Consider the following 17,317-nt stretch of genomic DNA (forward strand, 5'->3'; position numbering starts at 1 on the left):
TTAGTTCAATAAATGTCACCCTAGAGGTTGGCCATATCCTCAGATCAAATTTATAACTACCACAACTTTGTTAATTTTAGTCAAGTGACTACATTCCAGGAGGCTCTAATATATAACAGCACATTTTACACAATTATAATTTACTAAGGAACTGACAACTACACCCAATAGCCACTTTATTAGATACACCTATATACCTGCTCGTTAATGCAAATATCTAATCAGCCAATCATGAGGCAGCAACTCAATGCACAAAAGCATGCAGACGTGTTCAATAAATTCAGTTGTTGTCCAGACCAAACATCAGAATCAGGAAGAAATGTGATGAGACTGTAGAATACTTGTTGATGCCTGATGGGGTGGTTTGAGTATCTCAGAAACTGGTGATCTCCTGGAAGTTACATACTCAAGGATCTGTACACTTTACAGAGAATGGTGTGAAAAACAAAAAAAACCCTCCAATACGCAATAGTTCTGTGGTGGAACACAACTTGTTAATAAGAGATGCAAGAGGAGAGTGGCCAGACTGTTTCAAGCTGACAGAAGAGCATCTCTAAATGCACAACATGTCAAAGCTTGAAATGGATGGGGAACAGCAACGGAGAACCGTGGATGTGCACTCAGTGGCCACTTTATTAGGTGCAGGTGGGGTAAGTATTTTTCAATCATTTGAAACTGGGTTACTCGCAATCTAAGCACACAGTTAATTTTGTCATTAGGAGATTAAGTCTGCTCTTCACATAAGTGTCAAGAGACACAACTTGTGGTGAATTATTCTGTGGCACAGATGTCTTCAGAACTTTTGCCCATATCTTTGTTTTCATCTGTCTATATTTACATTTTCATTTGACTTGCCGAGCCATCCTGAGGCAGAGACATTTAAAGGCTCTAGTCAGAAATTTGAGCACAATCTTTTGATAAAGTGCTACAGAAAATCCTGAGATAAAAAGAAGGGAAGCAGGAAGAGTTCATGTTCAATTATCATTCAACTATACACATATATACAACTAAACGAAACATTGTTCCTCTAGGGCCAAAGTGCAAAATGCACACATACATTCACACATAGCACATATAATTACATAGCAAACACAGTCACAAAATAAGATTAGTGCAAGTCCCTGAGTGGCATGGACTGAAGATCGATGGCACATGGGATACTGTCCTGGAGCCATGTTTCTGCAAGAACAAGCGTACAGTGGGTCAGCCACAGTCAAATGCAATCCAGCTCACCTTCCAGGAAACAAACACTGAAGAGTAACACCCAAAGGAAGAGCTGGCCTGCAGGGGCCAGCCCCCAACTCAGCACAGATTCCAACGTGCCCTCTGCACCTCCGCTCTTTCCAGCACCTCTTCTCCGGGTGGCTGCTACAGACACCAGCGCATCATGAGGTCCTGGCCCGCCACAGAGCTCCTCTGTCATCGATCTCACCAATGAACTGGTCTTAAAGTATTTCATTACCATTGCCTAGCAGACTCTTTTGATCACAAGAAATACTTCCAATACAAATATTTGCACCATTTGTCAGACCCAGAGAGGCCACTGTGACTAAATGCGCCACCATCTTGATGATAAGAGGCATAGGTAGGGTGGTCTGCCAGCTTCTTTTTTTCCCAGGATGGCAATGGCCAATACGAGAGGACATACTTTTAAGGTGCTTGGAAATGAGGATAAGGAAGGTGTCAGAGGTAGGATTTTTTTTTAATGTTACACTGAGTTGTAGGTCCATGGAACACACCATTGGTTAATGCTTCAGATCCAAGGTCCTTCATTAGAACTGTTCTGATAAGGCAAGCTGTTTCTCCTTCTATAGATGCTGTTTGACTTCATGTTCAAGTTTGTCATTCACGAAAACACATGTAACAGCTAAATGAAACATTGTTCCTCTTTGGCCAAGGTACAAACCACAATACATACAGTCACACTTAGCACATATAGTTACAATCCAACACACACAGTCACATAATAATAATATCACAGGTTTTGAGTGGCATGGTCAAGACCCACATAAAGTGCAAGGTGCAGGTTTATGTTTGCATACTTGCCGAGTTTTTCCAGCATCTACAATTTTTTTTTCTCTCTTTTACTTACATGGACAAAATGCTTCGATGAAGTATTAAACTTGGATCTCTTTTTGGTATCATCATCATCCCACTTTGTTCTGCAGTTTTGAAATGATATGCATCTGAAGCTTTTGGACAGATGGTGACTAATCTCTCGCACGCTTACAGAATATTAGTTTCTGGTTCCATTCCCCCCGCCGCCCCCCCCCCCAATTCTTGCACCGTTTTGATATTCAGGAACTAATCAGTAGAAAGTCCTTAATACGAATGTCTTGTTCACTCCAAGTATCTGCAATATTCAGCACACTCAAACATGGCTGACACCAACAAATTCAGAAACAGAAGGGCCAGCTAAGGCTGAAACAAAGAAAACCGGCACTTACAATACAAAAGCATACAAATTATGTAAATACCAAATAAAAACGCAAATAAAAAGCATACAGTTTTGGGAATAATCAACAGGCCATTTATCTATAAAACACTCAATGTTTCAGATCAAATACCTTTAACCAGAATTGTTCAAAAATCTGAAGCATTAGATACTGATTTGAAGCATTAGCTCTATTTGTTCCTCCAGGTGCATTCCCTGATCTTGCAGACTTTCCAGATTTACTAGTTAAGTACTTTGAACTTACTTTGGAAACATAACCATTGGCATTTAGAAGCAAATAGTACAGCACCAATGCACAGATGTGAACAGTGAAACCATTCTACAACATGGATAAGTTCATTTACAAAGAGACAAGAGGCTAGGTCTGTTCTCCCTGAAGGAAATGGGGTGAAAAGGAGACATGATTAAGGTGTATAAAATTATGAGGGGTATAGATAGGGTACATTGCAGTAAAATTTTCCTTATATCAGAGTGATGCACCATCAATAACTCTCGGAGACGGGAGGCGAACGATAGGCTTTTATTAGCAGCAAAGTGACCACAACATCTTGGAGACTGAGGGAGGAGCAGTGTCTCCAATCGCCTTTATACAGGGGTCTGTGGGAGGAGCCACAGGAGCAGTCAGCAGAGGGGTGTGTCCAGACAGGTATATGTAGTTCACCACATTCACCCCCCCCTTTGTTTTAAAAGAAAGTCCCCATGGAGTGAAGTTTCTTACAAGTATATTTACAGGTTAAGTCTATCAGCTGGTCAAGTCTGTCGCTGTGATCTACGTAGCACCAGTAGAGATTGCACCAGTGCCGGTGGTGATTGCATCAGTGACGGTGGTTGTGCTGGCTCCGGCCTGACTTGAGGTGCCAGCCCGTTAGGCGTCAGTAATCCCTCATGCGTGTGCATGGCACCCGGTATGGGAGTGTTGTGAGGAGTCTGTGTAGGGCTTGGAGTGCGTGGTGTCTCGTGGGTATACACATCGGTGGGTACGGGGTTCATAGTCACCGTGGAGTGTTCGGGGTAGGGGTCAGGTGTCAGAGATAAATGAAACTAGAGGAACACACGAAACATCGACTGTGTCCAGTCCTGATGAAAGGTCTTGGCACAAAATTCCTATCCATAGATGCTGCCTGACCTGCTGTTCCTCTAGTATTTTGAGTGTTTTGCTCTGAATTTCCATTATCTGCAGCACCTCTTGTATTTATAAAACTAAAGGATGCAAGTTTAAGGTATGAGCAAAGAAAATTAGAGGGGATATGAGTAGACTTTCCTCACCCAGAGAATGGCTAATCCCTGGAGTACACTGTCTTAGACAGTGTTGCCGACAACACTTAAGTGTTTAAATGAGTAGTTGAATCACTTGGGGATCAAGGGATGTGGACCAAGTGCTGGGCAATGGGACTAACATAGAAGGATGTCCACTGGTCAGGATGAACAAATTGGAACGAATGACCCATTTCCATGTTGTACAATTCTCTGATTCTACAAATATCATTCAATGTCTTCAAGAAGAAATGGTAGCAAAGGCCAAATAACAGTGAAAGCTGAATAACACGGATCAATCATCGTTAACAGTTACAGCACTTTATCCACTAAGTGCTTCTCCCCAGTAATGCACATATCACCAGATGCTTTGAAATTTCCTGAAAATGTTGGCCTTATGACAGCTTTTATTATATTTAAAAGCCTATAAAATACAATAACTCTAAACGTATTTCCAAAAAATGTCAAGCTACACTTCCAAGCCACTTCTGCAGTTGAGCTACTGCAACCTATCAACGTCTCTCAGCTCCAGGCTGAATGCATGGTGGATTTATCTGAAAGATAAGGAGACCAGACATTCTCAAAGAAAATGTCATTTTAACCTTTACATCAATTCCAAATGGATAGCTAACCTAGGCTTTCTATTTTGCAACAGATGACGGCTTATTTCAAATGAATGACTATCAACTTTATAAATTGGAAAAGCCCCAAATTCCACCCTTTAATGGAGTTGCTGACTATTTGTGTATTATCTACATCTTGTTTGAATCTAATAACTGCCACTGCAATGCAAATCTTTTTTTAAACAAACCTTGTGGAGATAGATACAGGATTGGCTTCAAGTGGTTGCTATTGAAGTAGCCAAACTTCACAGATCCAAAGAGCTTGTTCTTCGATAAGTGATGGGCAATGTGAGCCAGGTAGAGAGCTCGTTTTCTGAGGTAACGCTGGTTAAAGTTGTCCTTTGCTTGCAGCATTTCCTAAAATCAGAAAGTTCATGATCAATTTTGAAAACACATCGTCAATGAAATCTCAAATGTATCATTCCGCTTTCCTTCAATTTAGGTCAATTCTTTGGCTGGATTACCCAAACCATTCCTTCAGATGGTGCCTTCAACCTGAATTAATGCTTCCAGGAACATCAATGAACGGCATTTCTCTTCAATACAACATGGAATTCATAGAACTGGGTAGAAATTAAATCGTCGCCAAATCTGGTGAAGTGGCAACAATAATAGTGGCTATCAACTGCACTCTGCTTCCAAATATTAACTCCAGAGACTTAATGCAGCTGAATTCTGAAACTCTAGAACACTGAACAGCCATCATACTGCATATTCAGCACATGGAAGCGAGGGTGAATTTCAATCCCTCACTGACTTGATGGATCTTGGAAAATATGTGTAAACGGTTATTCATACTGATTCATATTGTTTTATGTTAGAAGTCATCATCTCATAATAGTCTTATTGAGGGATCAGTAGTGGAAAGTGTGAGCAGTTTCAAGTTCCTGGCTGTCAACATCTCTGAAGATAACATATTCATGGAAAGAAGGCATGACAGTGGCTATACAGTATTTAATTAGGAGTTTGAGGAAATCTGGCATGTCACCAAAGACTCTAGCAAATTTCTACAGAAGTACCATAGAGAAGTTTCTAACTGGTTGTATCACCACCTGGTATGGAGGGGCCACAGCACAGAATCGGAAAAAACTGTTGAAAGTTGCAAACTCGGCCAGCTCCATCATGGGCACCAGCCTCCATAGCATCGAGAAAGTTTTCAAAAGGCTATGTCTCAAAAAGGCAGCATCCATCATTAAGGATCCCCAACACCCAGGACATGCTCTTTCATCTCGCTACCATCAGGGAGGAGGTTGAGGAGCCTGAAGATCAGAATCCAGTTTCATATCATTGGCATATGTCGTGAAATTTGTTGTTTTGAGGCAGCAGTACATTACAACACATAGTATTTTAAAAACTATAAATTATAACAAGTATATATAAAACTAAATTAAATAAGTTGTGCAAAAAATGAGGAAAAAGTAGTGAGGGAATGTTCATGGGTACATTGTCTCCCAGAAATCTGACGGTAGAGGGGAAGAAGCTGTTCCTGAAAAGTGACACATACTCAATATTTTAGAAACAGCTTCTTCCCCTCTGCCATCAGATTTCTGATCAAAAAATGAACCCAGGTAATCTAGGTAAACAACAGCCAGTTTCTCACTTGTCTATCCTGCCTATTATTTCCTCAAAGACTTCTAACAGATTCGTCAAGCAAGATTTTCCCTTATGGAAATCATGCTGACTTTGGCCTATTCATTGTTTTTCTTCAAGTACCAAAAAAGACTCATCATTATGTAACACCCTAAAAGGTTTCACCGCTAACGTAATGGTCTTTCTGTAGAAGCAGTGTTTGGGTTATGGTTAGAGATAACGGGTGTTTTGGAATGTGAGCCGTCCAATGAGGAGAGTTTGTTTTCGTGCTGTGTGCCTGGCACCAAGGTAATCTGGGGCTTTTGTTTGGCGGGAGATGGAGAGAGAAGATGTCAGAAAGGAGAGTTCATAGACACCAGAAAGGAGTGGACTTGGAGTGGGGCCGGGAGTCGACAAAGCCCGGGGAAATCGATGGAGGATCGGCAAAAAGGGAAACCGTGAGCTCCAACATGTGCACATTAGACTGTTTCATTAAAATGGGCATTGTCCTTTTTGTTTTTCTTTACTAACCCTTTAGTCAAATCAAGAATTATAAAGCTAAATCGTTTAACTGCATATGGTGCACTGTCTGTTATTTCATGGCACTGATTTGTAATGGGTAACACGCAGCATCCACACAAACAGGAGGTTTTGCACCTCAATTTCACCCGTTTGGTGGGGGCAGAGATTGTCTTCCCTAGACTTCTGAGGGTTACATACAGTATATCTTATTGTCATTTATACAGGTTTCCCCCGCAATCCGAAGGTAGAGCATTCCTATGAAACCGTCTGTAAACCGAAATGTCATAAAGCAAAGAAGCAATTACCATTAATTTATTTGGGTGTTCCCAGACCCAAAAAATAACCTACCAAATCATACCAAATAACACATAAAACCTAAAATAACACTAACATATAGTAAAAGCAGGAATGATATGATAAATATACATCCTATATAAAGTAGAAATATTGTATGTACAGTGTAGTTTCACTTATCAAAATCAGGAAGACAGCGAGCCAAAGTCGATTCGGAGAAAAAAAAATCAGCACATACACACATACACGCATGCACAAACAACTACGCGCACAAGGTTTCACGGTCATTGTAGTCTTTCTTGGGGTAAACACACGTATAAAGCGGGCGTCTTTTTTTCGTAAAAGCGAAAATCCTCTTTGGTTAGCGAAAACAGGTACTAATGTAGGTCTTTTGTAACAGCGAGTTGTCATAAAGCGAACGTTCAAAAAACGGGGGCCACCTGTATTTTTATTATGTATTGCACTGTACTGCTGCCTCAAAACAACAGATCTCACAACATACAGCATCTCAGTGATAGCAAACCTGATTCAGATTCTGCAGTGGGGAATGCTGAAACAAAATCAAGTTTGTTATACCACAGCTACCTCTGAAGCTCAATTTGAATATCTCCTTAATTGAAAACCTAAAAACAGATGCAATTATCATCTTTCATAGAAAGCTGAGAATAAGGAATTGATTTAATAGTGGCATAAGATCTCGTCTGTAGCATCATCAACCCAGCTGCAGCAGTTACTAAATGATCATGTACAGATAATTCCAACAAAGTTCCACACACAATGCAAACCACTTTTCAAATGTTCAGTTATCATCAATTTGGCTTCCATTTTCCATGACATCGAAATGCAGTTACCATTGCCTTGTTAAGCAAGATCATATTATATATCAGATTCTATTTGCCGGATGCACATGATCTCAGCAGGTCGGGCAGCATCCGTGGAAACGAGCAATCAACATTTCGGGCCAAGACCCTTCACCAGGACTGAAGAGGGAGGGGGCAGGGGCCCTATAAAGAAGGTGGGGGGGGGGGGAGGGTGGGAAGGAGAAGGCTGGTAGGTGTCAGGTGAAAAACCAATCAGAGGAAAGATCAAGGGATTAGGGAGGGGAAGCAGGGAGGGGATTTTCATCTGGCACCTACCAGCCTTCTCCTTCCCACCCTCTCCCCACCTTCTTTATAGGGCCCCTGTCCCTTCCCTCTTCAGTCCTGACAAAGGGTCTCAGCCCAAAACTGCTCATTTCCACGGATGCTGCCCGACCTGCTGAGTTCCTCCAGCTTGTTGTACGTGTTGCTTTGACCCCAGCATCTGCAGTATACTTTGTGTGTGCACATGATCACATGCAGTGTTAAGTCTAAGAGCTTACAACTTAGGCAGTTCATGCACACAAGTTCCTCTTACATAAAAGAAAAAACAAATGAAAAATTGAGAAGTTGAGTATGATTAAAACTCCAATCGCACTCAAGGATCCACAACACACAGATCGAAGAGATGTTCTGGGCTGAAATCCAAATGTGATTCTGTTGATAAAGAATGTTCACTCTTAAACAAAGAAACTCTACTTACAGATTTTTTATCTCAGACATGGAGATAGGCAGCAGAAAATGAACTTAATGACCTTATGAACCAAAATTATCAAATTTGAATCATCCAAAACTGAGAAACTTACCTCTGGCATTGTAACGGCAACATCTACATTGATATATGGCTTGATGCAGGTACCCAGTAAATAGCTTCCAATAACTTTTACAGAAGTTGGGGGTAGGAAGTGAAACTTCCCTTTGACATTGTATGGTACTTGAAGGAAAGGAACTTTAACATTCTTTGGAAGCCAGGTCTGGTCCGTAATCTGTTGAAATACAAAGAACAGTTACCAAAACAAACCCATTCTCAACAACATATGATTTATCCAGAAGGCAATAGCTTTAATGTTTGGTCACAATATTCCATTATTTATTAATTTAGAGATACAACATGGAACAAGTCCTCCTGGCCCAACGAGCTGTGCTGTCCAGCAACCTTTTTAACACAGGCTTAATCACTCGACCAATTAATCTACTAACCGGTCCATCTTTGGGCTGTGGGAGGAAACCAAAGCAGCTGGAGGAAATGCATGTGATTCACAGGGAAAATGTACAAACAGCTGCAGATGGTGCTGGCATTGATCTCCAAACTTGAGAGCTGTAATAGCATCATGCTGACTGCTACACTACCGTGACTAACCTTAGTCTTATAGCTAAAAGTATCACAACAAAGGTCATAGTGCACAGACCATTAAATACCACAGAGCTTAAAGAATATCAAACAATCACAAGTTTCATTTACGTGAAAGGAAGGAGAGGAGTTAAGTTTTTTAATTAGGGACAGCATCATGACAGTTCAGAGGATAATCCAGTGGAAAATCCAGTGATGTTCTTTTGCAGAGTTTAGGAATAAGGGTTCAAAGTACAATATATAAATTATACAACGCTGAGATTCGTCTGCTTACAGGCAGCAACAAAGCAAGAAACTTGAAATAACAATATTTTTAACACCCAATGAGCAGAGAGAGAAAAGAAACAAAAATCATGCAACAATAAAAGCAAGCTACAGCATTCAGAACCACTGAGTTCATAGACCTAGAGCCCAGAGCGGCCAGAGTGGGCCCATAGCTTAGTCTCAGTTCATCACACAGCGGGGCAAATCACTATAAGGCTCACAGATACGAAGCCTGGAGCAGCCACAGCAATCTCACAGCCTCCGCACCACGGACAGAGCAGTAAACATGGCGGAAGAGCGAACGGAAACAGCCTGATCCTCGCTTCCAGTCCCAACACCGTGCCTTATTGGTCCATCTGAGCCATCCATACACCACGCCATGCCCCACACGAGGATCTGGGCCTGCCGCACTCTGGGTCTGTACTCTTCCGCTCAGCCTGAGGCCGTACTCGACCTTCCCAAATTGGCTCGGCGTTTAGATCAGTCCAACCTCGCTCCCAGTTTAGTGGGGACAAGCTCAGAAACTCTTCTTCAACTCGCTTGCTTCAGCTCCATCTCCAACTCAATCTCTGTTTACCCCTCAACCATGCCTCGACCTTACTCTGACCACTTCTCCGCGAACACGCTACTTTCCAACTTTGCGTCGCACCTGCGCGGCCCAACCCTCGTCTTCGCTCGCCTCTTCACTGTTTACAGTGATAGTTTACCACAATAATAGTGTTATTACTGAAGCATTCAATCGTATTTCTAGCCTTAAGAACCACCAGTGAGCTGTTGCCCAATTTCAGTAGAGCCATCTTAAAACCATAAGTTTAACTAAAATCAATTAGATACTATTGTATCGTAGATCCCCAATAGTTAGCAGGTTTCAGAGGAGGAAGTATGGAGGGAAACTGCAGATAGCTGAGGGAATAGTAGCGTTGGAGTAGCAGGTGATTTTAATTTCCCTCATATTGACCCTTCCAAAGGAGGTGTAAGGCGTTCCTTCCCTCTACTAGACTGCAGATCACCCTTGGGCAAGGTGTAGCACCTGATCAGCCCCCGATCAGGGTCACGTGAAGCCACAGGAGCAGGTGACGGATGGTTGTCTGAGCAACTGGTGCGGATCACAAGTCCTGGTTATGTGATCACTTACACCAGGCTGACAATCTCTGAAGAGTATTGATAATGACTTGTAAAGACAGTGCCCAGAAGAAGGCATTGGCAAACCACTTCTGCAGAAACGTATGTCAAGAACAATCATAGCCAGCGTATTTGCCTACATCATACAACACTTAACACAATGACAATGATGAATATTGACTGGGGCTGCTATAATACTAAGGGATTAGAAGGGGCAGAACTTGGTAAATATACCCAGGGAAATTTTATCAACCAATATGTGAATGACCACACTGGAGAGAAAGCAACATTCAACTTCCTGTTAGGAAATGAGGCTCACAAGCGGCTGACATGTCAGTGGGGGAGCACTTTGGGACCTGTGACGGTGATCTTATTAGTTTTGAATTATTTATGGAAAATGATAAGACTGATCCACAGGCTGAAGTCCTACATCAGGGCAAAGCTAATCTGGATCGCATTAGACAGCAAGTTGCAAAAGGTTGATTAAGAAAGGCTGTTCACAAATAAAAGGACCTCTGATAAATGGAAGACTCAGATGAGGAGCATTCAGGACCAACATGCTCCTGTGTGAGGGAAGGGCAAGGCTGGCAGAATAATGGAACCCTGGCTGTCAAGAGGTATTGAGGGCCTTTAGAGGATAAACGAGGCATGTGTAGGTAAAAGGAGGCAGTATACATCAAGCATTGGCATCTGGGATCAAGTGAGTCCCTTGCAGAGTATGAGGGATGTAGGAACACGTTTGAGGAGGAAAGCAGGGGCACAAGAAGCAGACATAAGACATCCTTGGAAGATAAGGTAAAAGAGAATCCTGAAGGATTCCCCAAGTACATTATAAGCAAAAGAGTATGAGAGAGGAAGAATATATTATTTAAGGATCAATGTGGTTGTCTATGTGTGGAACCATGACAGACTCGCAAAGCCTTATACGAATACTTCCCCTCTGTATTTTCCACGGAAAAAGTAACAGAAGCTATTGAATTCAAGAAATAGCCTTGAAACATATTGATATTACAACAGAGGAAGTGTTGACAGCTTGAGGCACATTATGTTATGGGGCAGAGGAAGAAAACAGTGGGGCCTTGGCAGAGACTTTTGTATCTTCCTTAGCCACAGGTTAACTACCAGAAATATTTAATTTTAAGGTAAGTTGTACAGACAGGCCAGGGAGCTAAAGGATTGAGGGCCCAACTTTAATTTTGTCTCATGAAATCATCGTGAAAATGATGCTTTTTGTTATGTTTGTACTGACAGAAAAATAAAAATTTCATTCATTCATTCATCCATCTGCATTTGGAAAGGCATAATCTGATTAGGGATCGTCAGCATGGTTTTGTGCCTGGGATGTTGTGTCTTTTGAAGAGCTGTCAAAGGCAACATGGTTAAAGACACTTCTACATGAACTTTAGCAAGGCTTTTGACAAGATCCCACATGGTAAATGCCTTTCGAGTACGGCAATGAATTCTCAGGCTGAAAAGCAGAAAGTAAATTGCACCATATTTAAAATATTTAATCATTTTGCAGAAAACAGAACAAAGATTGGCATATACTCTTAAGATTAATGATGAAATTTGAATTATCAAAATGAATTATTTTAAAAATTACCTCAAAATCTACTGAATTGGCATTTGGTGAGAGAGTCAGCTCTCCAGAGTTAGATTCCTACTCATTATCACTTTGCATCTCATGCACCATTCTAAAGATTCACTCCCTATACTGGCATACCATAACTTCAGAATTCACGATCAACAAAATGCACTGTAACAATCCACCACAGCTTCTTCAAAAGCAGCTTGCAAACCCACAAACTCAGGGTAAGAGAGTAATTGCCTTGGTGCATCACTACTTGAAAGATCCCCTCCAAGACATGCAGCGAGCGTCCAGACTTGAAAATGGAGTCATTTCCATAGCCTCTAGTGGTTTAAATATTGGAACTCCCTCCCAAACCTTCATGAAGTTTGCATAGAAGGTTTTAAACAGTGGCTCAAGGAAAATTGGGAGCCTTGCAAATGTCATTACTATATCTCATTACTATATCTCATTACTTAAATTACAGGATGGAAAGATCAACCAAATCAAAAACTGCAAAGAGGAAGAAGATGTGAAGACGTGACATGACAGAACAATATTACCTTTTACTCAGATTAAAGCCATTACACTACTGTGGCAGAAGCAGTTCAAGAGATTCAGCAATGGGGTTAAAAACTAATTATACAGATTCCTCTCTCAGTATTTTTAAAACCTGCGCTAATGCCTTCCTCCTTCAATTAAGATACTTCCTCTTACCCAGCCGTATCTACTTTAGATAGTACCAGCTTTTATTCATCGAACATTTCAAATATTCATGTGTACTTTCCAGAAACAGCCTGCAAAACAAAACACTACAACTGCTCAAAAAGTATTCTGGGACAATGCAACAGAACAGAAGAAGAGGCACTCAGGAAAGAATACCAAAAGCTTACACCCACGTGCAGGTGCTAAAGGTTGTAGAACGCAAATAGAAAGCTCAATTGTAAGATTAATGATACAGCCCGTTTTTCTCTTTTGGAAAGATCCATGCATAAGAAATGTGGGTAAAATGTAGGCAAATGGGACTAATTCAGTTAAAGAACCTGACGACATGGACGAGTCGGTTGAAGGGCCTATTTTCCATTCTGAATAGTACAACGACTCCTCTTAAATGGCTCAGAGCAGATGCAGAAAAAATGCTCTCCCCGGCTAAGGAGTTATAAATGCCCATAAACATTAACATAGAATTAGAAATATTAATGTCCACTTAACATCCCTAACACAAAGGTACTGAATACCTACATTAACTTGTTCAGTTTTTGGTATTTTTTTGAGAAGATCATTCACTTCATGGAGGAAAGCATCAATTGTCTTGCGTTTCTTCTCCTTCAATTTTACTTCTTTTAGAAGTTCTTCAACCTGCAAGTGATAAATAATTTTAAGGACAAAGGGCACACAAAATAAATTCACCGCTTCAATTATATCATAATTTATTACTGATCTTGTCTTTCTGAGTTCACTAACCTTGCAACACTTCCAAAGATTCATCACAAAAGATATAGTTCAATGTAGCTACAATGACATTAAACAGTCCAGTTCTCATCACTGGCAGATCAAAAACAAAAGGATAGTTTAGTAAGAAAAAGATGAACTCTCAAAATAATAGTGCCAATACAGTACTCACAATACAGGCCTATACATCTGAATAGCAGATATAGCGTACATGACTTGTGGCAAGGGCTGCAAACCATCATAGACTTCAAAGCCAAATGTTGTGGTGCCGCCAACATCCTGGCCTCTCTGCCAGATTAGCTCAATCACTTGGTTGGTTCGATGTTGCTAACTCTGAGCCTCTGAGGAAAGCCACTGCTAACGGACCGGACAGCATCCCAGAGCGAGTACTCAGGATGAGCACAGCACAACTGGCAGGTGTGTTTACAGATATTTTTAATCTCTCCCTCCCCGGTGTAGAGTGCCCTCCTGCTTCAAATTATCCACCATTTCCCTGTACCAAAAAAGACCAAGGTAACATGTCTGAACGACTGGCGTCCTATTGCACTCACCTCAATAATAAGCAAATGCTTTGAGAGACTGGTCAAGGACTACATCTGCAGCTTGCTACCACCCACACTGAACCTCCTACGATTCACCTACTGACACAACCAACTGACAGATGACACAACAGCCACTGCTCTACATACCGTCTTTACACATCTGGAGAAGAAGGATGCTTATGTGAGAATGCTGTTCTTGGACTACAGTTCAGCATTCAACACCATAATTCTATCTGAGCTCGGCAGAAAGCTCAGAGACCTTGGCCTTAACCCTGCCTTATGTTGCTGGATCCTGGACTACCTGTCAGATTGTTGGCAGAAGGTAAGAGTGGGCTCCCTCACCTTTGCCCCATTGACTCTCAACACAGGAGCCCATCAGAGCTGTGTACTAAGTCCCCTCCTTTATTCCCTGTATACCCATGACTGTATCGTCACCCACAGCTCCAATCTGCTAACTAAATCTGCCGATGACACTACACTGATTGGCCTAATCTCAAACAATAAATAGGCAGCCTACAGGGAAGAAGTCATCTCTCTGACACAGTGGTGTCAAGAAAACAACCTCTCCCTCTATGTCGCAAAAACAAAGGCGCTAGTTGTGGATTACAGGAGGAATGGAGATGGGCTAACCCCTATTGACATCAATGGATCTGGGATTGAGAGGCTAAACAGCTTTAAGTTCCTCGGCATCCACATCACCGAGGACCTCACGTGGTCTGGACACACTGGCTGTGTGGTGAAAAAGGCACAACATCAAGCATCTCTTTCACCTCAGACTGTTGAGGAAGATTGGTATGGGCCCTCAAAGGGGCACAATTGAGAGCATCCTAACTGGCTGCAGCACTGCCTTGTATGGGAACTATACCCCCCTTAATCACAGGATTCCACAGAGAATAGTGCGGACAGCCCAGCACATATGTAGTTGTGAGCTTGTCATGATTCAGGACATTTAAAAAGGCAGGTTTGAAAAAAAGGGCTGACAGATCATTGAGGACTCGAGTCACCCCAACCACAATCTATTCCAGCTGCTACCATCCAGGAAACGGTACCGCAGCATAAAAGCCAGGACCAACAGGCTCTGGGACAGCTTCTTCCACAAGGCCATCAAACTGATTAACTTACACTGATTTGAGTGTATTTCTATGTTACATTGACTGTTTTATTTATTATAAATTACTATGACTGCACATTACACATTTAAATGGAGACATAAAGTAAAAAGTTTTACTCCTCTTGGACATGAAGGATGTAAGAAACAAAGTCAATAAAGTCAACTCAATAAACTTCAAGTTTGGAGAGATAGAGTTGTGTGTAGTATGTGTGCAATCACCCACGTCCACCATCCAACCAGCCCAATTCTATAATGTCAATAAAATACTAGGATCTATAGTACACTAGATATTATACTTGCATATAGCTATAAGGACCAGGAAAATCTTAACCCAAAAGAAAAATACTGCAAATAGTTCAGAGGCATGCCTATTTAGAACAGAGATGAGGAGGAATTTTAATAGTCAGAGGGTGGTGAATTTGAGGAATTTGTTGCCATAGGCAGCTGTGGAGGCCAAGTCATTGAGTATACTTAAAGCGGAGGTCGATAGGTTCTTGATTAATCAGGGTGTCAAAAGTTACAAGATGAAGGCAGAAGAATAAATCAGATAATAAATCAGCCATGATGGAATAGCAGAGCAGACACAATGGACCAAAAGGCATAATTCTGCTCCTATGTCTTAACTGACTGTGAGATCATGCAAGAAATCTGCAATAAAAACAGGAAACCCTAACAAGTCAAACAGTGTCTGTGAAAACAGAAGATGCTACTATTTTAGATCAAAGCATTCAGTTCAATGAAATACAATGCATTTTTCCATTTATTTCCAGAATACTTTAATATGACTGTGCTAAAGAAGCTGATATTATCAGGGAAAGTACAAAACTCAGGAGTTAGTATGAACCATTTTAAACACAAATTCACATGCAAGTCATTACTACTTTGGCAATTCCCACCAGCAAGGTATCAAATTAAATTTAAAATGTCAACGTAATCCTAAACCTAGTTAATTCATTGAGAAGCTGCTTACAAAATAAATTAAAATCTATTCCATTTACTTATCAAAGTAAAATTCCATCATTTTTGCAAAATTTATGCAATTATTAAAAAACTGCAGGGAGAATTTTTTTAAACTTAAGCTGCTATGAACACAAGTTGATTTAAGTACTACTGAAGTATATAAAAGAATAAAAATATTTACAACTGGCAGTAATACAGATCATCCCAGTAACAGCAAGATGATTTTCAATTGAATTTAATTAAAAATGTAATTTATGTTGCCGTTTCAACAGATGTCATGACAGGCTGATAGAAGAATTCAACACATTTTTCGTTGTTTAACATCCCTATTTTAACCACTTTGCTTGACAACTTTGTGTTTTATGAATAAGCAGGACAATATCTCAATAGACCAATGCATGTACAGAGTTATTTTCAATAAAATCAATGAAGCTAATGGTGTTTTGTTCACTTATAAGTTTATTTATGTATTCATTCATCTATTTATTTCTTTTATTTATCCACTTCGTTGTTTATTTTATATATTAAGAAGCAACAGAGAATAGGCCCTTCAAGCCACAACGCCCAATAAACCCCTAATTTAATTCTAATCTAACAACAGGACAATTTACAATGACCAATTAATCTACAAATCAGTATGTCTTTGGACTGTATGAGGAAACCAGAGCACCCAGAGGAAACTCACACAATCACAGGGAGAACGTACAAACTCCTTACACACGATAATACAAGATTGCTTAGCTCAGAAGAAGGCCCTTGACCTGAAACATCGACTAGTTTTCCACTGATGCCGTCAGACCAACTGAGTTCCGCCAGCATTTTGTGTGTTGCTTAAGATTGTTTAATGTCACTTTCAGTACACAAGAGTAAAGAAGAGCTGTGTTTTTTCATCAGTGTGTTCTTTATATAATTATGTTTTTTTGGTGCAGTTTCAGACCTGAAATAACAATTATCTTCTTCTCCTTTACACTTATGTGTTGGAAATGACATTAAACAATCCTGAATCTTGGTTGTGAGGCTGAATGAGATTACAGAGGATAGGAACAAAAATCACAGAGGGATATTGAAAAAAGGTAGAATAAAAAAAAACCTTTGCAAGATTTGGGGTCATTTGGGACTTCATGGAATAACTGCTAAAATTCACCCTAGAGAAAGAATTTATTTTGGGAAAATAAAATCACTGTCGTCTGATAACATGCATGTTATGTTCTAAGGGAAAGAACTGGAACAAAAAAAAAGAGCTTTTAATCATGTAACAATCAAATCAACATTCAAACATTCATTCCTGAAAGCAACTCTTGCAATAACTTTCCAACCATCACATCTTATCTTCATTATAACAGTGAGCAGACAAATAAAAGAGAAATAGTTTAT

General features: G+C 40.6%; 1 protein-coding gene across 1 annotated transcript in view; it reads right to left on the bottom strand.

The window, feature by feature from the left end:
* nol6 (nucleolar protein 6 (RNA-associated)) overlaps nt 1-17,317 on the bottom strand; it is a 109,071-nt gene that overhangs the window by 82,686 nt on the left and 9,068 nt on the right. Inside the window, exons 3-5 of the mRNA XM_059989613.1 lie at nt 13,121-13,237; nt 8,381-8,560; nt 4,521-4,689 (exon numbers count right to left, since the gene is read on the bottom strand). Of these exons, the coding sequence (XP_059845596.1) occupies nt 4,521-4,689; nt 8,381-8,560; nt 13,121-13,237 (466 nt within the window). The remainder of the gene's footprint in view (nt 1-4,520; nt 4,690-8,380; nt 8,561-13,120; nt 13,238-17,317) is intronic.

Source organism: Hypanus sabinus, chromosome 14, assembly GCF_030144855.1.
Source record: "Hypanus sabinus isolate sHypSab1 chromosome 14, sHypSab1.hap1, whole genome shotgun sequence".
Taxonomy (NCBI): Eukaryota; Metazoa; Chordata; class Chondrichthyes; order Myliobatiformes; family Dasyatidae; genus Hypanus; species Hypanus sabinus.